Source organism: Amblyomma maculatum, chromosome 9, assembly GCF_055883805.1.
Source record: "Amblyomma maculatum isolate TAMU_Amacu chromosome 9, ASM5588380v1, whole genome shotgun sequence".
Lineage (NCBI taxonomy): Eukaryota > Metazoa > Arthropoda > Arachnida > Ixodida > Ixodidae > Amblyomma > Amblyomma maculatum.
The window spans coordinates 43,715,739-43,741,985 of record NC_139352.1 but is presented as its reverse complement, the minus strand read 5'-3'; the positions used below and the strand labels follow the sequence as shown (position 1 = coordinate 43,741,985).

The 26,247-nt window shown below is 43.8% G+C and overlaps 1 protein-coding gene across 1 annotated transcript in view; it reads left to right on the top strand.

Annotated features, from left to right (window-relative positions):
• The window catches only part of LOC146178957 (uncharacterized), a 34,490-nt gene extending 12,398 nt beyond the window's left edge, over positions 1-22,092 (top strand). Inside the window, exons 4-6 of the mRNA XM_084580082.1 lie at positions 424-562; positions 20,658-20,788; positions 21,988-22,092. Of these exons, the coding sequence (XP_084436208.1) occupies positions 424-562; positions 20,658-20,788; positions 21,988-22,092 (375 nt within the window). The remainder of the gene's footprint in view (positions 1-423; positions 563-20,657; positions 20,789-21,987) is intronic.
• Positions 22,093-26,247: the final 4,155 nt, after the last annotated feature.

Below are 26,247 nucleotides of genomic sequence, written 5' to 3'. Positions count from 1 at the left end.
TTAGAGAAGAAGGCTGCGTCAATGCGGTGCAGAAATTCCTCAGTTTTTTTGTGAGCATTAATTGACGTATATCTGAATGACTGGTGCATACGAGTCACATTGTTAAACCTGTTTTAACTATACTACTTCAAAGGGCTAAACTAGGTTGCAAAATTCAAAGATAATGCGAGAAGTAAGGCCGGCTTGTTTATGTAATGGAAATAATGGAACAGCATTGTCAGATGGGGCTGGACAAAGAGACAAAGACGTGATACTTTTACTGGGCGTCAGTCTCATTCTCTTGTCCCGTCTGCTAGCGCTGTTCCATAGTTTCGTCTACTATAACGTGAGAGAGTTAAGATGAGAATAACAAGGTGCTTTTATTTTGCCCACGTGTGTACTTCTAAAAAAGTGATGATATTTACTTTTGTTTACTCCCTCTAGAATGGTGCATCAACCCAGTACATTGCTCTAGACGCCACCCAGTCAGTAGAGCTGTTCAACTTGTCGAAGTCGACGCAGTGCTCCCCATTGAAGATGTCTACACTTACACACACTATGGAAGAGATTACGAAGGAAAAAGGTATCAGACATATTCATATTTTGAATTGATAAGAAGTTTTCTGCCCATGCCTATCCCATTGATAGCCTACTGTCGATGGTTTCAGAGTCGTATCGTATTCAGAAATGTGACGCAACAAACACAAACACAAGAGAAGATACACAACAACGCGCTCTTGTGTTTGTGTTTGTTGCGCCACATTTCTGAATACGATGCAGCACCAACTAGCCCCTCAAGCCGTTATTTTCAGAGTCGTATTTTTCCTCTTTTCTAAGTGCTCCTGAACAGACAGCTAGAACCATCCAGTGGGCAACAGAGGAACTAATCTATCAGTTTCAGTTTTGTGTTTAATTTTTCCGTCACATGGTGAGATTTAAAACCCCTCTGGAGTCGGGTCAGGTGTTTCACGCTGCTTTTACAACATGGCAGCACCGTCGCTCTGCAGAAAAGACATGTTTTCTCTAAGTTTGATATTCCCACAGACAAGGTTTTGAACAATGACAGTAGCTGCGACGCACAAGACAACTTCTGTTCATCACATTTCTGTACACAGTAAAACTGCATCACATTAAACCAGAATGCCAGCAGGCATTCACCTATAAGTTTCGCTTTGTTCTCTGTATTGTTTTGCCTCACATTAATTGTTTTGGCATCACAACACACATTTGTCATAACTCTTTAAAAACAGAACTTGCCTTGAAATGATATGGTGCACTTTTCCATGCTCTTTGTAAAGGTACTACGCAGCGGTGGCGTAGAGGTAGAACATCCGCCTCGCATGCAAGAGGATCATGGTTCGAATCCCGGTGCCTTGCAATTTTCCACAGGATAAAAAAAATGAAATTGACTTCATACTGTGTTCTAACCCCGCCATTATGTAGGATGTAGAGGTAATCGGGAAAGTGCAGTGCAGTGACCACAGGATGGTAAGGTCTCGAATTAGTCTAAATCTGAAGAGGGAATAAAACAGATTAGTAAGAAAGAAGTCCTTTAACGAATTAGCGGTGAGGAGGGGGAGGGCAGAAGACTTCATGATCTCGTTATAGAATGGATATTCAACTCTAACAGAGGATGACGACATTAGCCTAAAGCAGTGAACAATGATTTCAGAGATATCATTACTGAGTGCGCTGTAGAAGTAGGCGGTAGGATATAGGATAGTTAGAGGATACCGGTGAGCTGTCTAAGGAGATGAAAGATTAGATTAAGAAACGCCAAAGTATGAAAGCTTCCAATCCAACAGACCAGAGAGAATTGGTATAGATATCAAAGCTAATTAATAGGGGCAAAGTAGCTGATATAAGGAAGTATAACATGGAGAAAATTGAGCATGCTGTAAAGAACGGGGGAAGGGGGGGGGGGGGTGAAGAAGGAATCGGGCATAGGCAAAAATCAGATGTATACACTAAGGGACAAGGCGGGCAACGTCATCATGAATATGGACAAGATAGTCCAAATAGCCGAGGAGTTCTATACTGATCTCTACAGTAGCCAAAGTAGTCAGGGCAATAACGGGATTTTGTCGTAGGGAAAAGCAGTCAGATGTTACGCCAGTGACGAAGGACGAGGTTAAGAAAGCAATATAGAAACTATGAAAAAGGAAAAAGCAGCTGGAGAGGATCAGGTAACCGTTGATTTGTTGAATGACAGGGGGGGGGGGGGAATATCGTGCTAAAAAAACTGACCCCCCCTGTATATGCAGTGCCTGGCTTCATCGGGACCCGTGGAAGAACGCAAACATTATTGTAATTTATAAGAAAGGGGATGCTAATGACTTGAAAAATTACAGACCAGTCAGATTACTGTGTGTTATGTATAAGGTATTTATTAAGGTAATCGCTAATAGAATCAGGACAACCTTAGACTGCAACCCAGCAAAGGATCAAGCAGGCTTTCGGAAAGGGTACTCTGCTATCAATCATATCCATACCATCAACCAGGTGGTAGAAAAATGCTTGGAATATAACCAGCCCCTTATACATAGCATTCATCGATTACAAAAAACTATGACTCAGTAGAAACCTCGGTAGAAAATCGGTAGAAAATCGGGTGGAAACGAGCCGTACGGAAAGTGCCGGAAGATATATGTAGTGGTTGCATAGCAACCATAGTTTTTCATAAAGAAAGTAACAAAATTTCTCTAAAGAGAGCTGTTAGGCAAGGAGACACTATCTCCCCAGTACTATTCACAGCTTGCTTAGAAGAAGTATTCGGAGACTTGGAATGGGAGCAGTTAGGGATAAGGGTAGATGGAGATCACCTTAGTAATCTGCGATTTGCTGATGACAATGCCTTACCAAGTAATTCAGGGGATGAACTGCAAAGAATGGTTGATGACCTAGAGAGAAGTGGGAAGGTAGGCTTGAAAATGTATGTTGAAGACTAAGTAATGTTCAGCAACTTCAGGAATTAACAGCAGTTTACAATAGGAAGCGAAACACTGCAAGTGCTCGGCGAATATTTATACTTAGGACAGGTAGTAACCGCAGATCCAGACCATGACAGGGAAATAACAAGGAGAATAAGATTGGGACTGCACTGTATTGTTGAATACAGTGCAGTCCAGTTATAATGATATTATATATATCGATATGTCACTTATAACAATCAAATTCTTGGGATAAATCAGTTTTCCCATTACCCCAATGCAAAAATACGCCAGATATAACTATCGATCATCGGCAGTATATCTAGTACAACGATAGCTTTATCGCTGCCCGATAGATGTTTACCATGAAAATTTATCTGAATGTTTGATAAATGAAATACTAAGAAGAGAACGATGGGAAAACTTGACATTGCGGCGAGAACGGACTGTCGTGGAGAAATCCGCGAGCACCATTGTATGTGATTAGAAAATGAGCACTACCATCATCACAGTCGCTGCCTGTTGCCACACAAAAGGGTGTGGCCCTATCGTCATCGCCATCGCCAGTTGTGCGTCCATGGAAGATTATGCCTACCACACTACAGCACGATAACTCTCGAGATGAAACAGCAGATTTATCGGGATTTCTGGCAGGGCTTCAAGCTTAGGATCCTCACGAAAAATAGGGCATTTGCATGATTTTAACGATCATCAAAGCTGGGGATGTCCTGCAATTCATCAAGTCGCTGATTTGTTTCATGCACGAATAAAAGACTAGTGCCAGTACGTGCTACTGGAAGCGATGCTCGCAGCGATTGTGAAGCTGCGGCTGCCGCTCAAGCGAGCGCGAATTTTTAAGTATGCTTAAGTTACTTTATGGATATTGATGTATCCTGTAATAAAGTGTTTAGTGCTCTTTACGATGATTAGCCTTGTTTAACCCAATTCATTCATCGCTGATAAGTAGGCAAGCCTACGTGAATGGCAAAATTTGTGTGTTAGCTTTTTTTTTTTTTTTCCTTTCTTTTTTCGCTGGTCCAGATATAACGGATATTGGTTATAGCGATCAAATTTTTCGGTTTTCTCAATACCGTTATAAGTGGACTGCACTGTAACTTGTTATCATGCTGGCTGGTGAAATAGGGAGTCAACTCGACATGTTGGAGTTTTGACATAAAAAGGGGGAGAAAATCGTTTGGCGTGCGAAATAGGTCTTCTCACCTTGTGTACAGGATCTAGTCTGGAAAATATGAATAGAGGCAACAGTATTAAATTCATTGCATAAACACTGATGATGGAATAACTTATGAAAAAGGCTCAGGTAAGGAATTTTGAAGCAGACGACAAGGATATTTATTGGTACTGACGCCATTTGCGGTATACTTAAAAATGACTAAAAATGCAGCATTACTATCCGCCATTTTTAATGACTCATTAGATATCTTTGACTTGGACCCTAATCGACAGAGAGTACTCGAGTTGGATTTAATAAAGATTTGTAGTGAAGTAATTTTATGAAAAAAATGTGAAAAATGATTAAGCGGGTGTCCTTTGTGTATCGTGTTTTTTGTGTCTGTGTTTTTACCGCTAACAAAATGATTCCAAAAAGAAATTACCATCTCGCTCGGCTTGAAGTTTTAATGAAGTTTTAGCCAAATAAAAGTCGTGCTGAAATTAGCATTCAGTTGACGTCGGTGGTTACGTGCTGATGGTAATGTACAAATGAGATAAGAGGCGACGTGCAACTACTTGTAAATAGACACAGGATCCAAAGGCTTGTTAATAAATGATTACAAGGGGAATTTGTTATTAATTTTTTATGCACGTACGAGTTTAAGTTTAACATATTCAATTTCATTACCATGGTTAGATTTTCATTGCAAGTTATGTTGGTAAAAATTGCCCTTTTGCAAATAACTGAATAAGAGGAATTGTTGGAAGTTCGACTTTCTACGTGAAAAAAAGCAAAAGGAGGTCCAAGCACACAAGCTTACACGTCTGAGCAAACAAGGCTGAGCTTGGAGGTGGGTATTGTTGACTGGGACAAATTATGAACAGTTAGTGAGGACAACCTTGAGCCAGGTTAGAATTTAGGGGTCCAGGCTTAATAGGTAAAGTCTGTAAATTAATAAGCTTTGGAGTACTTCATCATATGTTCATAAGAGCCTGATTATACTACGTCATTTACTTAAAGATGGCTGGGTGAAAGTTTATGCATTAATGGTACTACACTGCACAACATTTCTTGGCAATGTAGCAGAAGCCACAGGGCATGTACTCCCTTCCTATGCAGTTGTTATATTAATAATTATTAGTATAATAAATATCCCAGTCATGTGGGCTGTTTAAAGGCTACTGAGTTGAGATTGGGGGGTGTAGTACTCTAGAGTGCAGGTGAGTGAAGGCCCGAAGGCAAGAGATGCATTTCTATCGGAATGTGATCAGAGATTTACACAGCAGGGTGCCTGGCTCAGTGGATGCTTAGAGAGTGGTGAATTCATATTGACAACAGGTTCTCACTAAAGGAGAAGAGAGTCTAATCTTAATTAAATGGTTCTAGAGCGAAGGCCTATTCACGGTAGAGGGCGGTAGTGAACAGGAAGGTCACATTTGGACATCAGTGCCTGCCTCACGGGCAAACTCCCTGTGGGAGAGCAGCATGAATCAGGCCTGTTCTTAGTTATTCATTTTACTGACAGGTTTGATTGAGCATCTTAGGCATGCTTCTTTTGATAAAGCTTATCAGGTTAGCTTTTGCCTGATGATGCTTTGAGTAAGCAACTTCTTTGTGTCAGTTTTGGTAACTGAATGCTGGAAAGTACACTATAACCACGTTGAATACGTTCCTGATCCACATTATTTCCCGTTCTGTGCACTCGAAACCGCAGGCAATACGAATGTCGCATAGAATGGCACATCCTGGATAACATGATTTTCTGGCCTCTAGATTCAAAATTTTGACTAAATATGGTTGCACGATGTCTTTAGTGATCAATCGCACTATTGCGAACATAAGAGCTGGCTGATTTTTGGGCGTGCGATGGGAGGAGATGAAAAGCAGTGCTGCTCACCTACCGTTGTGGCTTCTCTGCAGTGCCTAGGTGCACAAGGGAGAAGTATTATACAACAGCGGGCTAAAATATTTATTTTACCTTCAGGCTAGAGTGCATTACAGAGCAATGAAGGGCCATTTCCACGAAGACGATGTAAATAGGAGGAAAGCAGTCACAGTGGTTACGAGCGGGAGGCAGAGAACCTAAGGATTACAGCTACAGTGCAGTCCACTTATAACAATATATAGAAAACTGAAAATCCGGTTGGTTATTTGTCGTTATATCTGGACCGACAAAAAAAAAGAAGAAAACTGGAAAAAGCCACAAACCCATGTGTCTTTCCATGCATCTAGGCTTGCCTGCTTACCAGCAATGAGTAAATTGGGCTCAACAACGCTAATCATCGTAAAGGGCACTGAACACTTTATTACAAGATACATCAATAGTCATAAAGTAACTTAAGCATACTTAAAGAAGTCAGAAATTTGCGCTCGCTGAAGCTTGAAGCTTGACTATCACTGTGAGCATCGCTTCCAGTAGCACGTGCACTGGCGGCAGTCATTTTTGCGTGCATGAAACTGATTAATGACTGGATGAAGAGCAGGGTACTCCCAGCCTTGATGATCATTAAAATCGTAGAGCGCGAATGCCTGCATTTTTTTACAATGCTTCCAACCTTGAAACCCTGCCTGAAATCCTGATGTATGTGCTGTTTCATTTCAAGAGCTATTGCGCCATGAATGTGGACTTCACCATCTTCCATGGACGCACAACTGGCGATGACGATATGGCCGCACGAAAACAGGCAGCGATTGCAATGATGATAGCGCTCATTTCCTAATCGCACGCAATGGCACTCGCGGATTTTTTCACGACAGTCTGTTTTCGCCGCATATGTCGAGTTTTCACAACATTCTCTTCCGAGTACTTTATTAAACATTCAGACAAATTTTCAGGGTAAACATAACTGGGTATCAATAAAGCTATCGTTGCATCCGATTTATTGCCGATGATCGATCGTTATATCTTTTTTTTCTTTTTTTTACAATGGGCCAATGGGAGAACAGATAAATCCCAGGAATTTGATTGTTATCGTGTTTACTCGCCTAATGAAACCTTCTCCTTCTGTTTCTAAGAGTTTACATTTTTTTTATCTCACGGTGATTTATTAGCACAGTCAACTGCAGTTGAATCCCGGTACAACGAACGCCACTTCAGGAAAAATTTTGCCGCTATGAAGTATTTTGCATTCCCCGTGAAACCCTCATAGGACTTAATGTATTAAAATTTCCTCAAAAACGAAGTACTTTGCGAGCACATGTTCACTTCAACAAATTTCTTTTTGCGAATTTTCGTGGGTGAGTGGCCCCTCTATCTTGTCTTTCTTCAGAAGGTGGATACTGGAGAGCGACATTCTTGTTCCCACTGTTTATTTTTATTGCGGAAGCAATACTACTCTAGGTTTCGAGCCTTCAGCGTAGTGCGGCCGGTAGCTACATCTTACCCATGTGACGCCGTGACGCCACACCTCACGTGACACTAGGGTGAGAGCTGGGCTACCAACTCAAGTGGTCGGCAGGAGCTGCCAACTTGGGTCTCTCGTTTCACATGGGACGGTTATGTCAGAATCAGCCTGCTAGGACTCTGGCATTCACATTATCCCTATTGGCCGCTAAGGCATGTTCATATGGGTTGGTTAAAGCGGGGCTTTATATGTGGGCTGAGGAAGAAAAAGAGAACGCTCAGTCACCCACAGCTAATGCTTTCACTCAATATTTGGTTCAGCAGCATTGAGCCCTTGTAATTTTTTTGCATCGCAGACCGCTGGGGGAGGGGGGGCGCACCCATACCGCACATCTTCCTTACGCGCACCGCTCGTTTGCGTTTCTTTTTTCTTTCAAATGCCCACATGAATTTTGAAGTGACGTCATGCCCCGCTCATTGGCTAACTTCATTCTGCGTGTAAAAAAATGAGTCCGCCCTTGTCTTTGCTGGGCTTCTTCGATTGATGCAGCTCACGGTGATGGTGCTCGCGGTCACCATGCTCGCAGTTTCCTGCCAAGCAGGAAAGCACATCATGATCGCGTGTGAGCGGTGTGGGCTGGCAAGCGTTCGCGGCCTCCAAGCGAAAAGGGGCTGCTCAAAATTGTGTGTAAAATGCGCCAGCGCGTAAATATGATGTCCGGGAAGAAAGCAGCGAGTATTGCCGCAGATTTTGGCATCGTGCCGAGTTAGTTGTTAACGATACTGAAGAGTAAAGAAAGCACCTGCAAGGCACTTGCGTCGGTCACTTCAGCTGAACACAAGAAGGTGATGCAGCCAATATATGACTACGCCTGGTTCATCGAAACGCGAGCCAAGACGACTACACCTGGTTCGTCGAAACGCGAGCCAAGAATATCCCGCTTAGCGGAATAATTGTTCAGCAGAAGCCCCTCAATTATGCCTGTTTGCTAGGCCTGGATGACTTTAAGGCTAGCACAGGTTGGCTCAATTGCTTCAAAGCGAGGCACAAAATCGTGGGGAAAGTTTTGTGTGGTGAAGCAAGTTCCGCGGACACTGGCGGTGCATTGAAATGGGTGGTAGACAACTTGGCTGATATTGTGAGTGGCTACGTGCCGTCTGATATTTACAACGTGGATGAGACTGGCCTCTTTTTTGAGATGCCACCAGCAATGACACTAGATTTTAAAGGGCAGCATTGCCAGGGTGGCAAGCAGATCAAGAAAAGGGTGACTGTGTGGCTGTGTGCAAACATGGATGGATCGGAAAAGCGTCCCCTGTTAGTTATTGGCAAAAGTGCTAAACCGCGCTACTTCAAGAAAGACGGAATCCTTCCCCTCACGTACGTTGCTAACGGGCAGTTGTGGATGACCCGTGTCATATTTGCGGACTGGCTTACGGCATTTGACCGCAACGTGAACAGGCAGACCAGAAAAGTTTATTTGCTCTTGGACAATTGTTCTGCCCACCGCATTGACGATGTCAAAATGTCAAGCCTCGAAGTGCGATTTTTCCCACTGAACTGCACTTCGATCATTAACGTGAACAGGCAGAATGGAAAGGTTTATTTGCTCTTGGACAATTGCTCTGCCCACCGCATTGACGATGTCAAAATGTCAAGCCTCGAAGTGCGATTTTTCCCTCTGATCTGCACTTCGATCATTCAGCTGCTGGATTAGGGCATCATCCGAAGTGTGATGTGCGCTTATCAGGAGAAGCTGATTCAGCGGATACTCTTGAACCTTGGAACTGGCAGGGAGACAAAGGTACAATGGTGGACCTATTCATGGCTCTTCAGATGATTGTAGCTGCGTGGGACGTGACCCAGTCCACCTTGATCTACAACTGCTTCCAGCACACAGGGTTTGTTGACCTGGAGGTGACTAGCACAGCTACAGCCGCAGAAGATGACGCTCCATCATCTTCAACTTCGGGGATTAGTACGGCCTGGAAATACCTCTAGGATGCTGGAAACATCCCTGGCGATATCGAGCTGGACGATTTCCTTAACGCTGACGCAGATGTGCTTGTCTACGACGAGCTAAGTGCTGAGGACATGATTAAAAATGTTGGCTAGCCAGAAGATCCGCCGATCGACGCTGAAGACAACTCCGCCCAGGATGCACCCACCTTGTCAACCTCGTCGCGAGTGATGGATGCCTTTGATGTTATTAGAAAGTTCCTGGGCTCTCACGACGACGACATTGCAATGCCTCTCTTAGCAGAGTGTGAGTCGCGTGACACCGCTGTTGGCAGTGAAACGTCAGCCAAGCTTAAGGACTTCTGGAAATAAATTTTTTTTTTTTTTGCTCAGGTTGTCTGTAAATTCTCGACAACGAAATTCCACGATAACGAAATTTTCTGTACGCCTTGCTGATTTCGTTGTAGCGGGATTCAACTGTACCACAAAAACGTCAGATCTTGCCATGATAACAGGAAGCTGATTTTAAATCGAGTGATGCTAGAAAACGACGGCATGATTGCGGTGAACCAGGTGCCTGTGTTGGTGATTAATGGGCGGGCAGATGGACATGAATCGTATTTCGAATCTTGCAAAGAAAAAAGTATTGTTGGGACTATTCTTTTCGCATTATGAACGTTGTTTCGAAATAACTGTCAACTTTTCTTGAAAAGCTTTTTGAGGACAATCATATCCCTGATGCAAAATTTTAGCGCTGCTTGTGCAGCTCATTTAGCAGCAGCGGCGGACGACGCAGTTCCACTGGTTGCGTCGCTGTTTCTTCAGGAAGAACTGGCTGAGACCGTTCTATACTACTTTTACAGCCAGCACCAATGCAGATAAACTATCCTGGCCTGGACCTTTTGCCTTCGTACCCCTAGACGGTCCTAAGTGTCTCGAAAATTTTTCACAAAGCAAAGAGAACACAAGTGGAGAGCACAGAAAGGGAGCGAGGGAGAAAAAGAGAGCCTATACTGCGTGTGTTCGTGCCGGCCTCTCTGAGACTCGCACTCGGCGCAGCGGAAGGCTTCCAACACGTGAACTGGCGCAGACCTCGTGGCTCTTATTTCATGCGTCTTCTGCACTGCTTTTGCTCACCTATACAGCAGTGACTATGGGGATGTGACTCAACTAGTGAATGGGAGCGTAAGAGCTGTGCTTTAGAAAAGTTTGTTCATTACACGAGTAGACAAGCTGGCCTCGTCTGGGGAATTCATCATGAGGAGAAAAAAAATGGTGACATTCAGCCGTTGTGATGGTCGCCTCTCCACACTGCAATGGTGTAAGGGGGGCAGAGCATCTGGAAATGAGGAGGAGGTGATTACAGCCTGCAGTCACCATCAGCAGACCGGACGGGGTGAAAAATGTCCTTCGCACGAAAAATCTATGCAAATGAACACTATACTCTGTGAGCACTGCATTATTTTCGCGAATCTAAGTATGTCTGGATTCTAAGCATTCTCCCCCCCCCCCCTCTTGTTTTTGCCAAAAAATAAAAAAAAAATTCGCATGTGAATCTCAGCACCTACTTCCTTCTAAGGAAGTGCGCATATTCAAGGTCACCAAGCACGCTTGCCCACTGTTGTCGGCCCGGAGATGTTAGTCCTGGTTCACGAGGCGGCGTGACATTCGTCTCCGGCTTCATGTGCTGCTGTTTCAGATGGCACATGACAAATGGTGGCATTAAATGCGGAAAACTGGCCGAAAATGATCCTGATAACTTTATCAGCACGCTTTCACGTGGGCCTGATATCGGTGGTGCTCGGCAGATTTAACGGGCGTAGCGGGCGTGTGTTTGCTTGTTTGACGACAGTTGTTTGAGAGCCGTGATAGAAGTCAAAATGAGCCTATGAGGGCTGCCTGCAACTTGGTAAGCGAACTGAAGTCACGTTTACCGAAGATATTTGCCAACTTTTTACCAAAGATGTTTGACAAATTATTTCTTGTGCCCATCTCGTCGAGATATAATAGCCATGAAAACAAGAGAGGGGAGGGCTTCAGTCTAGATTTTTTGAACCTAATGGCGCATTTGGTAGAGGTACGTGAGCAGAGGCGCTGAGCATTGAAGAGCAGTACAGGAGCACGCCGAGTGAGGGTGTAACTGTCCTCCCACGGGAACGCTCTCTGTCGATAGTGGCAAGCCACGACCACGTGACCGCACTTCTCTCCTCAGCATTCTCCGCCTGCCCATAGTGGCAGCAGTTGCAACCCGATGAGAAGCCAACGCTCCATGAAGAACCGGCTGTTTTGTATGCCTTTGTTCTCATACCGTGGCGATTTGTCTCCTTTGGCCCTTTTGATGCCAGCAGTGACTCTCAAACATGCATAAGCACCTGAGCAATGCTTTCCGCGCCCGATGCAAATTCGCTTGATTGCGAAGAGCTCTTCGAGCGCTGATGCTTTGCAGCCGCCATCTTGAGCGTCGCTGACTACAGAGAAAAAAAAAAAAAAAAGATGGCACGGATATGACGCTTTATGCCATGTGACTTCCTCTGCACTCACTTTAGACGAGAGAGCAGCCGGGAGTGCACTCGGGTGCTCTCAGCAGAGGAAAAGCCGTCCTCCTCTACCACTGGAAGCCAGTGATTCTACTGCTCTCCCACTGGAGTGCGCCCGATTGTCGGAGCACTTTTGACGTCGGGTGCACCTGCTCTCCGGCTCGAATTTGCCATAAGCAGCTCTCTCCCTTTGGTCATTGCAATCGTGAAAAAAGGGGCTGCTTAGAATCAAGTAAATACGGTGAATTAGCAATTCATATCTTATACTAAGAAACACTAATTAATGTTTTTATAAAGTGAAAGTGTCAGCAAATGCCTCTTACTTCGTTCAAGTTGCGTTTTCTCAAAATTGAGCAGTTTATATTGTCCGTTATTTCAGATAGTTCTTTTTGCATTTTTAATCGAAGAAACATTACTGTATATCTATATTTTTGCTTTTAGTGTAATGCGAGAAATTTCATTTTCCAGGCGGGCACATTGCTCAAGATGAGGATGTGGACATCTTGTCTGAATCGCCTGTCCCAGAGCTGAGCGAAGATGACGTCGATAGCTCAAGTGATGAAGAAATCATTGCTGAGTTAGCACCAGCAGAGGAAGATGAAACTGTTTATAGTGACCCATGCTCTAGCAGTGCTACACTGAAGCGGAAACGGACATACCAGCGAAAAGGACCTTTGAAAAAGAAGGCACACAACCTAGCCTTGAATGGACAACTCGGTGAAGTCGACACTGACTCAACCCCAAGCAGTACAAGTGACCTTCGTACTGAGATTCCTGATGTGTTGGAAGCATGGGATCCAATGTATTCTTCTAAAGACCTTGAGAATGCTAAGCAAGCCTTTTCTTTGTACTTTGATGATGAGGTATTAGATATGCTTCTTATTCAAACAAACAAGTACGCCAATGATACCAACTATCGAGGATGGTACGACACCACGAAGGAAGAACTTGAAGCTTTCCTTGGCATTCTCATTTTGATGAGTGTGAATCCATCACATCACATGTACTTGTACTGGAGTACGGACAAGCTTTTCAATGTTGAAGAGATATCAAGAGTGATGGCATTCAAAAGGTTCCAAGCTCTCTTGAACTGTTTGCACGTTGCTGATCTTTCGCAGCTGAAAAAAAGGGAGGACGGCCGCGACTGGATTGGAAAAGTTCGTCCACTAGTGGATGTATTGAATGAGCGTTTCAGGGATCATTATATTGCTTCATCCCATCAGTCCATAGACGAAAGCGTGATTCCCTTCAAGAGATGCTCTTCATCGAGGCAGTGCATGTCTACAATGCCTGTCGAGGGTGGTTATAGAGTGTGGCGCTGGGCTGACGCCCAAACTGGCTATCTCCTGCACTTGCGTACGTATGAAAGCACAGATAGATCCCAGTCAGCTGATCTAACCATTGGAGAAGACGTTGTTCTATCTTTGGCTAAAGAGATTTGGTCAGGCACAGAGGTGTACTTGGGCAATAATTTCACAACAACCCGTCTCCTTGAAAAGCTTGCAGAAAGGGGCATTGCTGCCACAGGTGCTGTGCGAACGAGGCCTAAAGGCTTCCCCAACATGGGGCGGTGTTACAAGCTCAAACAAGGCGAATATGTCTGGAGGTCAAAAGGAGAAGTAACAGTGTATCTATGGAGGGACACTGAATGTGTTTACGTGATGTCTAACTTTCACAACCCGGAGGCCACGGTGGAAGCAAACCCAAGTTTTTCAAGCGGAGTCTTAGGTGGAGTCGGATGCCCGAAGGCAGTCGCGGAATACTACGCTTGGATGGATGGTGTACGTAGGTTTGATCAGAAGCTCAGTGCCTACCCGTCTGGTCGGCGTTCTACAAAGGGATGGCTCCAAATGTTTTACTACTTGCTGGACGCAGCTGTGGTAAATGCTTTTTTGCAATTTGACGTGCAGCACGAAGTGACATATTTGATGTTTCGGTTGTCTTTGGGTCGAGGGCTCATCAATGGACAAACGTTCAGGAGGAGGTCAGAGGTAACGGCGGCCTACAGGAAAAAGAAGACTGGAAAAGCTGCTGGCCACCAGTCGGTCGGTGTACCTGAAGAGGTGAGGCTCGTTGGTAAAGATCACCATCCGCAGCGATCTGCAACACGACGGCGTTGCAGGTGGTGTTCAACGGAACAAAGGGAGGTCCGCACAAAGTTCTTGTGCACAGCATGCCAAGTTCCTTTGTGTGTCGAGTGTTTCAAGCCTTTCCACGAGTGAATTTGTGTTTAAGACTTTGTGGACCACATTTACAAGTTTTTTTTTATCCCCTTCAGGCGCCGTGTCCCTGCATGGAGACGCAAACTTTGTGCGGCCTGCTGTGCAAAATGACAATGAAAAACACCATTTTGAATGTTTCAAAAGTAAAAGAAATCCTGGCTGAAAAGCGCGGCAAAAATGGGCACGGCTACGTTCTACGGAACTAACAGTAATGGCTTCTTGTTTTTGTCATTTTGGGTTGTTTAGAACCTGGTCTGAACAAAATATTAGCATTTCTTTATCTGAGGAAGGGCCCTTGACTGTGAAATAATGGCAATCATCCTTGTAACAAGCGTATTCAGCCTTGCACGCACTTCATAATTTTAGCGTCCCTGTTCGAGGTCAGGGTGCCTTAAAGCTGCCTCTGCAGGCACTCTTCTTTTCTGAGTGTTCGGCATAATTTTCTTAATTTGTGCATCCTGCTGTTCACAAAAGGCAATAAAAGCTCTGTTTTGGATCTTTCAAAACACACCAAACTCGACTTCCTTATGTCATTACCCTCTAGACCAAGGACGAGAGAGTGGCCGGTGAGGGTAATTTCTCACATTCTTTTGCGCTGTGCAACAGCTGGATAGAATACCTGTGAGACGCAAGTGCCGAGAAGTTTGAACAGAAAAGTATTTTGGACATGACGGCCTTCCAAACTGGCATTGTGAACAGCCTAATTGTGGTGTGCAGCAGAACACCTCAAAAATAGCGCGGTCAGCCAAGTAGCGAGTACCCAGAGCCTGTTGCGATGAAGGCTACACTGCATTTTCTACCGACAGCCACCATTAGGCACAACAGCTACAACCACTGGCCAATGCATTTCAGCACACTGAACTTGTAGCGCTGCCACCATAAAGGATGTACAGTGAAGTGTCGGATTTGCTGCCAAAAGTGCCACATCTGTTTGTGTATGCCTGCTCAGAGCAACTGCTTTTAATTTTTTCACAATAAGTATACTCCAGAGTGATTGATTTCATTAAGAAATCAATAATCTGTTAACCATCTTTTGTGCCGGAAATCTTGCTAAGGACACCATCGCACTTTCAGCTAGCAGCATGCATTACCTTTCCTGTATTGAGGCACCCTGTCCCCAAATGGGGACATTTCAAAAGACAATGAAAAAATAAAATTTTTTCTTAAATTTCTTCAGGACTTATCATTTGAAGCGTGGAAAGCCAGAAGTGGCCCTTAGGTAATATAAAATTGCATAGATGTTTTTCACACCTGAAGGGGTCATTGTATGTGGACAGTGGTACAAACATGTACCACATTTCAGTTTCCGTTTTAAAGACTATTGTTGTGTGCCTTTTTTTTCGGTGGCATTGCTGTCTCCAGTGTCGGAAGAGAATGCCATTCAGGTTCTGCAGTGATTGTAATTGGAGTTCTATCACTGACATGGAATTACAAAATATTAGACATCGTTTTCATGTTTGCGGGCATAGGACCTCAATGAGTGAAAACTGGTTGCTACTCACTGATTGGGCCTTCGTATGCCATGGTAGTCACCTTGCTCGCTTGTTTTTATTGCAACCGTCAGTGACCTTCCAACCTCTGCCCTCTCCTTCACACATAGAGAAGATTGCCCGTCTCTATTTGGCACTCGCCAACCTTGGAAACAAGCAGGTCTTTCCAAGTTTTGGTGAAAAGTTTTACTGATATGCCTGTGGTACCTGCCCATTTATTGTTCATATCGAGAGGATAGAAGAAAGATTCAGCGGTTGTGAATCCAGAAAAACTTAGAGAAATCTTATTATATAAAGTCTGGGGAGAATTTTGCTTTTAGTTCAATTCGAATTCCACTTTTATTCAGAGTTCATAAGTTGTTCCTTCCCCTAACTATGTATATGTATATGCTCTCTATGATCATAAACTGTTCGTCACGTGGAATGATAGGAAGTACCTAAGTGGGCATGACAAAAACATTGCCAATGCTGACTGAACATTCAAGCTATGGACATTGCCAGCAGAGCTCTGTACCTGTTGAACTGCAATATCGTGGAGCCACTCTCTGGGCTTTGCTTTTATGGCATTGTGTACGTCACAATACTTTGAGTGCACTCTGACTGGTTACGTGCTGGTTTTTAGTTTTTTTTTTTTTTAACTCGAAATTTTTATTGTTTTCTTCATCTGCCTGCCTGCCTGCACTGGACCCATGTCACGGTTCTTTGTGGAAGTGAATCTTCTCTAAGTTTTTGGAATTGTCTGGCAGAGTCAGGTCTGAACAAACTTGTTCTTAACCAAAGGTCCTTGGGTGATCAAAATATTGAACACTCTATTAGTCATTTATTTCAGCTTTGTTGATTGAGTACCATACCGCTATGCTTGGAGGCTGGCAAAAAATACTGCAGAATTGCTTGCATGAAAGTTGTATTTAGAGAGGCAGACTAAGTGCTCGGCCAACACTGTGCTAACCTGTGCTACATCATAGAGGCTTCTAATCAGTCTGTATCAAACAACCAGCAATAAAGGGCATAACGCAAAAGGCAACAATCGAGACAAAAAAAAATTAAGACTGAGTTTCGCTGCTCCACTCGAGATGTCACTGATGTGAGTACAGTAATCCTTGCATTTACATTATGTTCCCTTCAAGCGACTTGTATGGTGCTCATTCCAGCAGAGATAATGCCACTTTCCTTCTCAGTTGAGACCATTACAGTGTTTGCGGTGACGCTTGATGACCTGTGACTGACGCTCCTTATACGGACTAGCAGCATATCGAGCTATGCTGAATAAAAAAAAAAAAGTGTTTTATGCTCCAGAAGCCTAGCCGCAGACAAATAATTTCCGAGGCTGCTGTCCTGATTAACTGATATACCCTGACTAATGCACATGGCTCTGTGCATGTGTATGGACAAATCTAGACAAACAGCCGGCAAAACCTTCGATGTCCGTTCTTTGTTTGCATCTGCCTAGAGAGGTTTGAGTGAGGAAGAGAACTGCAGCCCGAAGAAGAGCCAAGGTTCACAAAGAGAAAAGACTTTCGATCCTGCCGCGTGGGAGAATAACGTAACAGTTTCGGATGTTACCACTAAATTTAAAGATACTAGTCGATCTCCCCACACTAAATGTGTCCAATAAGACAATTGCTTTTTAGGTTATTTCCACCAATAGGCATATTGTTTCTATAGGGAATGGTTTGCTGGGAGCATGGGGTCCATGTGGGCCTGTGAGTCTGAGTGAGTTTTGGTGCGGCAGCTGCATCTTTTGGCACAGCCAAAACAAAGATGAATGTCGAAGTTTCAAAACATAAATCATGTTTTTTAACGCCTATTGCTAATTCCTGCTTTCTGTGTAGCCACACATTTGTCTTTACCTGCACGGAAAAAGATTTTGTTTATACAGTCATGCTGGCAATACCATGCTATTGCATATTATGATAAGCAATTTTAAAAGTAACCAGTCAGGAACTGTGCAGTTGGTGAGAATTTGTACAGGATCAGGTCACAGAGTACAAACATGGCCTTCAGCGATAATTTCCCTTGAATAATGGTTCGACATGGAAAGTGTGTAGGTCGCTTGGATGTTCAACATGCTCATGCACATTGCACCAAAGGCCGTACACACCTGCACACCGCAGCCATGGCCCAATGGTTTCGTCGCCCACCTTGGCTGCAGGAGGTGGCAGGTTCGAAACCCACCACTGGCCGCCCAACAGGTGAAAAACCGTGCGCACGTTTTCCCCCACCCAGCAACCAGTTCTCTCAGGGGGGAATACCTGGGAGGATGCCACTAGTGCTGGATTGATTGCACATGTATCTCTATTTAGTGGCCGCTTGTCCACTGTTGAGGTCAGAATGACAGTCGCCCAAGCGTCCTTTAAAAAAAATGGCCACATGTATGCTTCTGCCCCATGAAGCAGACTTATGGCTGTCCGATGGCAGAATGAATGACACATCAATGTAACTTTTTGGTTCATGGCCCCTTTTCCAAGCAGGGAGAAAGCCTGGCACTTTCCAATTTTGCAGAAGACTAAGGTAAGGCTCGGCAAGAAACAGCAGTGTAGTGAAGCACTGAAAGTGATAGGTGAATATATCTACTTAGGACAGGTAGTAATCACAGATCCAGACCATCAACAGGAATTAAGTAAGAAAACATTGCAAGAGCATGGCAGAATCCACTGGAGCACTGCTGCTTCACACAATATTGCGCGCCCCTTGTAGAGGTTTTGCTAGCAAGGCCATGGCTCGTGCTGCACAGTGGAAATACGCTTTCCTTGGTGTGCGTTTGTCACATTGCTATGTATAATTATAACTGGTTTACAGGAAAAGAAAAGCACAGTATCTGTCATACTTTCTCCTGCGAGTATGAAATTTGGATGGTACACTGTTGCTCCTGTTGCATGGCATTCCTTGACGCGCATTCGTTGCAGTGCTCATTCAAGTGTGGGATTGGCAGTGTGGCGTTGCTCCTAACGTGCTGCATTCTCATAGCCACGTGACATTCTGACGGGCCACGCCTGAAACAAACTTTCTGGGTCTTTTCCATTGCGCCACTGCTCTCTCCCCACAATGTTATCGCTCCGCTGCCCTCTTCCATGGCGTCATTTTGCTGGGGTGTGTCATGGTGTGAGCTGCGGCAGTCTGCGTGGCAACCACGAGCATACCCTTTTTGTGACATGTTTTTGGCAAATGCTGTCTTATTATCGTTCATTCATGTTAATCTATTCCAACCCTTTGTTCGCCTTGCTTGTGCATCTTTTGCCACAACCTTGACGACCTCCACTCTAGTCTGACATCACTGATAATTTTGTACATCCCTGCTCTATATTGACATCTGGCTTTTTTGACGTTTAATTGATTTTTTACCTCTAATTAGCTAATCACTCTACATCGGCCAAGTTTGGTATTTACCGACATTTTTTCATCCTCTCATACAGTCATTCTTTTCTCTTAACTCTTGACTCAACAATGCAAATATGCAGACAAGTTCTGCATCCACTTTCTGATGACATGAAATCATGAATAGTCAAGTAAGGCTTTCGTCTTAAGATTGGGGTTGAGCGCATTTGGCAATTACTCGCAGATAATGGCTAGCAGATTACTAGTATCAATCAAAAGGAAGGTATATAACAGTTGCATCTTACTGGCACTCACCTATTGCTGAAACATGGAGACTGACGAAGAGTTCTACTTTAGTTCAGGACAATGCAGAGAGCTATGGAATGGAAAATGGTAGGTGTAATGTTAAAAGATAGGAAGTGTGCAGAGCGGGTGAGAGAAATAATGACATTCTAGTGGAAATCAAACAGCAGAAATGGGCAGGGCAGGTAGTGCAAAAAGAGGATAACTGATGGTCGCTAAGGTAACAATTTGGATTGCAAGGAAAGGAAAGTGTAGCAGGTGGTGGCAGAAAGTTAGGTGTGGCAGATGAGGTGAAAACGTTTGCAGGGGTCTAGTGGATGCAGCTAGCACAGGATCGGGTTAATTGGAGGAATATGGGAGAGGCCTTCACTTTACAGCAAGTAAATCCAGCTTATAATGATTATTGTGAGGCAGATGTTCTACCACAAGGCCACCGCTACGATGGCTCCCGAGTGTACACCCCTGAGGAAAGCCAGGCGCCAGGCTGGTGGATGCTTAAACACATTTTTAAGCCAAGCTAAGACAAATGTCCAAACCACTATGTCATGCCAGCAAATGTTAATTCATCCAGGAGTGTAACAGTGGGAATGCATGGCCTTAGGGTGAGGTCTCATGGTGCTACTCTTGTTATGAGCGGGGTTGCAGACATACACTGCATTAGCCAGACCTGGCTGCTCAGTGGTGCACACTTCCGTTTTGTTTGAGAGACTGCCTGAAATAGAGTGTTATGCATTCTGCCGTGGTGGTGCAGTGTTTGGGGGTTCAACTACTGTGCCCAAGAATGTGCAATTGAATCCTGGCTGCTTTTCTATCATTGAGGCAAAAAGCAAGGTGGCTGTGGAATGTCAGTACACATTAAGAAATCCCAGGTTGTTGAAATTTCCGGAGCGTTCCACTACAGTGTCTCTGATAGCCTGAGTCGCTTTGGGATGTTAAGCCCTATAAACCAATATAAGGCCAAGCCCTGCAGTACCTTTAGTAGTCTGTAGTAGCAATGATATCTAAAAATGAATCAACATTTGAAGGCAGTCTACTTGGGCTGGTAGTGCCAAACATAGTCCGGTCTAACTATGTGATAATGAAGGGCAGCTTGGTGACACTCCGGGATAGCACTGAGAAATACAATCATTTTGATCCTGACTGTTGGTGGCTGCGTTTCGATGGAGGCAAAATGGAGAGGCATCTGTGTTCTGTGTTAGTGCCTGTAAGATCCCCAGGTGGTCGAAATTACTCTGGAATTAAATGGCTCCTCTTTCCAGTTTCACTGCCACCTTCCTCTCTTCCCCTATTGCCAGCAGTTCAGGTGTCCACAGAAACAATTGTGACAGATACTGTGCCTTTCCCTTACTGTGAACAAATTATTATTATTGATTTTCGAGTGGAAGCTCTACTTTCGCACTGCAGCTCCCAAGGTCAAGTTTGGCGCAACTTTAACCTTCAGCCACCAGAGTAGAGGTGAGTGTCTGTGTGACGTCACACCCCATGATCCGCTGTGGAGAGGCAACTCAGCTGTGCTCACTTGGAGCCTTGCCACTGTCAGCCACATGACTAGACAAGGGTATAACCGCTGCACTGCCAGCAGATAGTCTTTATGTCTAGCCATGGCTGAGGCATGTGGAATTCTGAGTGGGTCAATTCTGGAACAGGCGCCTGCTAACTCTGATCTCTATGCCGATACACCTTGCCAGGTAGAAGCAGATTTATAAGGCCATACTAAAGTGCAGCCATGCTTAACAGAGCTGCCACTCAGATAACTAGTAGGTTTAGCCAGCATAAGCCCACAATTTTTGAGAACAACCTGACATTTTGTAGAAGTACATACAGTGCGTACCTTGATACAATTGTACAGTGCATGCCATCAAATTTATTATGATGCAGATTGCCTGATCATGCATGGGTGCATGGTTACCAGTAGTCTGCAAGCAAGTCTTATAAACAAGTTTTATGTGACATCATAAGTGTGGTGACTGATTACTAGACGAGGCATCCCTGAGCCTGTCGAAGCTGGCTTCGATTGATGGATTAGAAAAGGATACATGTTTCCATTCTGCTTCTAGATTTGAACAAGGTGGCTGCTGCTATGTTGATACTACCCATCTAAACTATGTTCCTATGCCTTGAGGGGCTGCTTCTCTGATTTGTGCCAAAATCTTTAATAACAACCTCTTAGCCAAAGGATCCTTGATTTAACAGCTTTTGCAAAGTGATGGTACAGTTTAATGAGGGAAACATACCAATGCTTCTACATCACATGTTGATGACACTGACTGCAACAGCTGTAAAGTATTGTTCAGGAATTTCTTTACTCTAATTATAAGTGATGTGTTAACTGAGAAATATTGTCAAAATTGCTTTTGCGGTCCAGGATTAGGCCAAGCTAACTGATTAAAAAATAACGTATCCAAGTAACACCTGTAGCAATAAAGTTTATGTACCACCAGAGTCTTGTACCAATGCCAGAAGTTTCATATAAGGGCAAGAGTAACTTCTGGCAATTTATGGCACAGATCGGAGCAGAAAGTGTAAACATATACACGAATATTGATAGTATATTTTGGTTGATGTTATTACTTGGACGGAAGTTACAAGAAAGATAACGAAGGAAAATTTACTATCAAATCAGTCTTTGTAGCAAAACATTTGATGACAACATATGTGTGGTATTTGCACTGCATGCTATACACTGCCATCATAGAAATATGTGTATTCCGTGTTCCTGGAACATCATGTGTAGAAATCTGTGGCAGATTCAAGGGTGCTGCCTGATATTGATGCACCGCATGGCTCATCGTACCAGCAGTCAGTCTCTGTGAATGTGTTCTTCGAATTCAGCAAGTAGTAAATAAACACCGCAGACGTTTGCTTGAAAGGACCATTCTGTCGTTTCTAAATTGCTTTCCTATGGTTTCACAGTTTTTCTTATGTTCATTTTTTCTTCTTGCAGTGTCGCGCTGCGTATAGGCTTCATTTGTTCTTGCAGCATTTTCTAGTCTTCAGTCCTTGCTCGTTTCATTCCAGTAGCAGATTGTGACTTGCACTGAATTATTCTCTTTTGTTTTGGCTTATCTGCCATTAGAATGTGTTTCTGTTTTCATTTTAGGTGTTTATCGCATCTCCAGTTAGTGAGGCTTAATCACAATCTTTTAAAAGTGGATTTTATCACTCCGCAAAACCCAGGAGAGTCAAGCGCAGTAAGTGCACCTAAAGAAAGTAGGCAATGCAAAAAAAACTTTGGTCAAGATCAGAATGTTCCTTATAATAAATGCCTATGTATCCTAATGTGTGTACTACTTTACATATCACTGATGTCATTCTCCTCGATGACTGAGGCAAAATGTAAACAAGGAAAAATTAATGCAGACTTCTTTTAATTATTAGTGGGAAAGGTGCAGTTGGAGTGACTATTTATTCATGAAAGTCAAGATTGAAAAGCCTTATTACAGATATTGAGATGGATATTTCAACAGCAGCTTGTCGCTTTTCAACTATGTTTGTCCCCTGCTGGCCAGACATAATGCAGGCACTCATGTCCCTGAGTGATCATGCTTTTTCTGTGGTTAAAAGATGTAGCTGGCTCCTGAAAGCCTAAGTGGCCAACTTCTGATGTAGAAAATGTGATGGACAATCCGCGTTAGCAGAAAGAATTCATCTATCGTGCATTATACTTTCTGTGTTGTTCATGTAGACATTGAAGAATGCAACCTTAAGAACAGTGAACTTTTCTACGTAGTCTTCTACCTTCTCCAAAAGGCTGAAGAGATGGTCGAAGGCACTTGTTAACACTATTTCATTTTTATGAGTCAAACCACTGAGCCATGATATGCTTTCTTAAGAGTTGGATGTAGCTGGAGCATGCCCTTATTGCACACTTCTTCACAAACATGCAAGGCACAAGTATGCAGCAAAAAACCCTGTGTGACCACCTTTATTACCTGCACTATTCTTCGCAGCAGCTGTGTCAGACAGGCTCGCCCTTCAGTACATGCAGCCTCGAAGGTCTGGTGGTTCTCGACGCTTCGTATGCTTTTGATGTCTGGGTGGGCGCTGGCAAATACGCCGGGAGGCTGTCGGTAATCCTCGCCATGGTGTGCAGGAAATGTTTTTGAACACCACGTTGCCGCAGCGCACCCACACATTCAGCCAACCATTGGTCCACACAAACAATGCCATTTGCGTCAAAGCACTTTTTTGCAGGAATGCACCTGAAGGGAGTGAAATGTAAAGCAGGAAATTTTTTTACACTAGTACGGCACACTCACAAAAATGCCTCTTGTTCGTTGTCAGTAGGTAGGCAAGATATCGACACTGTCTTCATTACCCTGCATGTGGGAAATGCTCCAGGAAGAGAACAGGCATACACTGCCTTTCAAGACCATGCTCACCTACCAGGGACAATGCAGGGCAGGTGAAAAATTCCAAGGTGCATGTAGCCTTCCGCATGCAGAAAATGCATGAGCATGACTAGTTTTGGGGATGGCGCAACTAAATTTGGAAGTCACTACTTAGTTGGCCATAGTCAAATTATCATCACCATCATCATCAGCCTGACTATACCCACTGCAGGGCAAGGGCCTCTCCCATATTACTTCATTAACCCGGTTCTGTGCTAGCTGCATCCACTTGATCCCTGCTAACTTCTTAAACTCATCCCTCCACCTAACTTTCTGCCGCCCCCTGCTACGCTTTCTTTCTCTTGGAATCCAATTTGTTACCCTAAGCGACCATCGGTTATCCTCTCTTCGCACTACATGTCCTACCCATGCCCATTTCTTTTCTTGATTTCCACTACAATGTCAGTAACTTGAGTTAGTTCTCTGACCCACTATGCACGCTTCCTATTTCTTAATGTTCACCATACCATTTTTTGTTCCATAGCCCTCTGTGTTGTCCTCAACTTAATAGAACTGTCTTGATTAACCTCCACGTTTCAGCCCCATAAGTGAGTACAGGTAAGATGCAACTGTTGTATACTTTCCTCTTGAGCGATACCGGTAAGCTGCTAGTTATAATCTGCGAGTGCTTGCCAAATGCATTCCATCACAATCTTATTCTTCTTGTTATTTCCTTTTCATGGTCCGGATCTGCGGTTACTACCTGTTTTAAGTAGACATATTCGCTTACTACTTTCAGTGCTTCGCTACCTAAAGTAAACTGCTGTTCCTTTCTGAGGCTGTTGAACATTACCTTAGTCTTCTGCATATTGATTTTCAAGCTTACCTTTCTACTTTTCCTGTCTAGGTCATCAATCATTATTTGCAGTTCATCCCCCGATTTAGTAGCAAGGCAATGTCATTAGCAAATCGCAGATTACTGAGGTATTCTACACCTACTCTTATCCCTAACTGCTCCCATTCCAAGTCTCTGAATACTTCCTCTAAGCAAGCTGTGAATAGTACTGGGGAGATCGTGTCTTCTTGCCTAACACCTTTCTTTATGGGAATTTTGTTACTTTCTTAATGCAGAACTGTGGTTGCTGTGAAGCAACTATATATATCTTCCTGCACTTTCACGTGCGGCTCGTCTACTCCCTGATTTCGCAATGCCTGCATCACCGCAGAGGTTTCTACTGAGTCAAATGCTTTTTCGAAATCAATAAATGCTATGTATAAGGGCTGGTTATATTCAGAGCATTTTTCTATCACCTGGTTGATGGTATGGATATGAGCTATAGTAGAGTACCGTTTCCGAAAACCTGCTGGATTGCAGTCTCAGGTTGTCCTGATTCTATTAGCGATTACTGTAGTAAATACCATATGGTATGTAACAGGCAGTAAACTGATTGGTTTGTGATTTTTAAGGTCCTTTGTGCCTTTTTCGTATGTATGAGGATAATGTTTGCATTCTTCCATGGTTCTGGTGCCGTCGATGACACCAGGCACTGCGTATCTAGGGTGGCCAGTTTTTCTAGCACGATATCCCCCCGTCCTTCAGCAAATCTGTAGTTATATGATCCTCTCCAGCTGATTTCCCCCTTTTCATAGTTTCTAGTGCTTTCTTGACATCGTCCTTCGTCACTGGTGGAACGTCTGATGGTTTTTCCCTACCGCCATTCTCATTACGGTCCTGACTACTTTGGCTACTGTAGAGAGCTGTATAGAACTGCTCGGCTATTTTGACTATCTTTTCCATATTAGTGATGACGTTGCCCGCTTTGTCCCTTATCGCATACATCTGGTTTTTGCCTATGCCCAATTTCTTCTTTACCGCTTTAAGGCTTCCCCCGTTCTTTACAGCATGCTCAATTTTCTCCATGTTATACTTCCGTATATCGGCCACCTTGCGCTTATTGATTAGCTTTGATATGTTGGCCAATTCTATCTAGTCTGTTGATTTGGACGCTTTCATACTCTGGCGTTTCTTAATCAAACCTTTCGTCTCCTTTAGACAGCTTACGGATATCCTCTCTAACTATCCTACCGCCTACTTCTACAGCGCACTCAGTAATGATCTCTGAAATTATTGTTCATTGCTTCTAGGGTAATTTCGCCATCCTCGGTTAGAGCTGAATATCTATTCTGTAGCGAGATCCTGAACTCTTCTGCCCTCTCCCTCACCGCTAATTCGTTGACGGGTTTCTTTCTTACTAATCTGTTGCGTTCCTTCTTCAGATTTAGGTTAATTCGGAACCTCACCATCCTGTGGTTACTGCATCGCACTTTCCCAATTACCTCTACATCTTGCATAATGGCAGGGGTTGAACACAGTATGAAGTCAATTTCATTTTTATTCTTCCCGTTAGGACTTTTCCATGTCAATTTCCGGTTCTTCCGTTTGCTGAAGAAGGTATTCATGATTCTTAAGTTATTGCGCTCTGCAAACTCGACTAGTAACAACCCCCTGCTATTCCTAGAACCAATGTCATAGTCACCTACTGCCTGGTCTGCCTGCTTTTTCCCTACCGTGGCATTGAAATCGTCTATTACTACAGTATACTGCATCTTTACTTTTCGCATTGCCGATTCTACATCTTCGTAGAAGCTTTGAACTGCCTGGT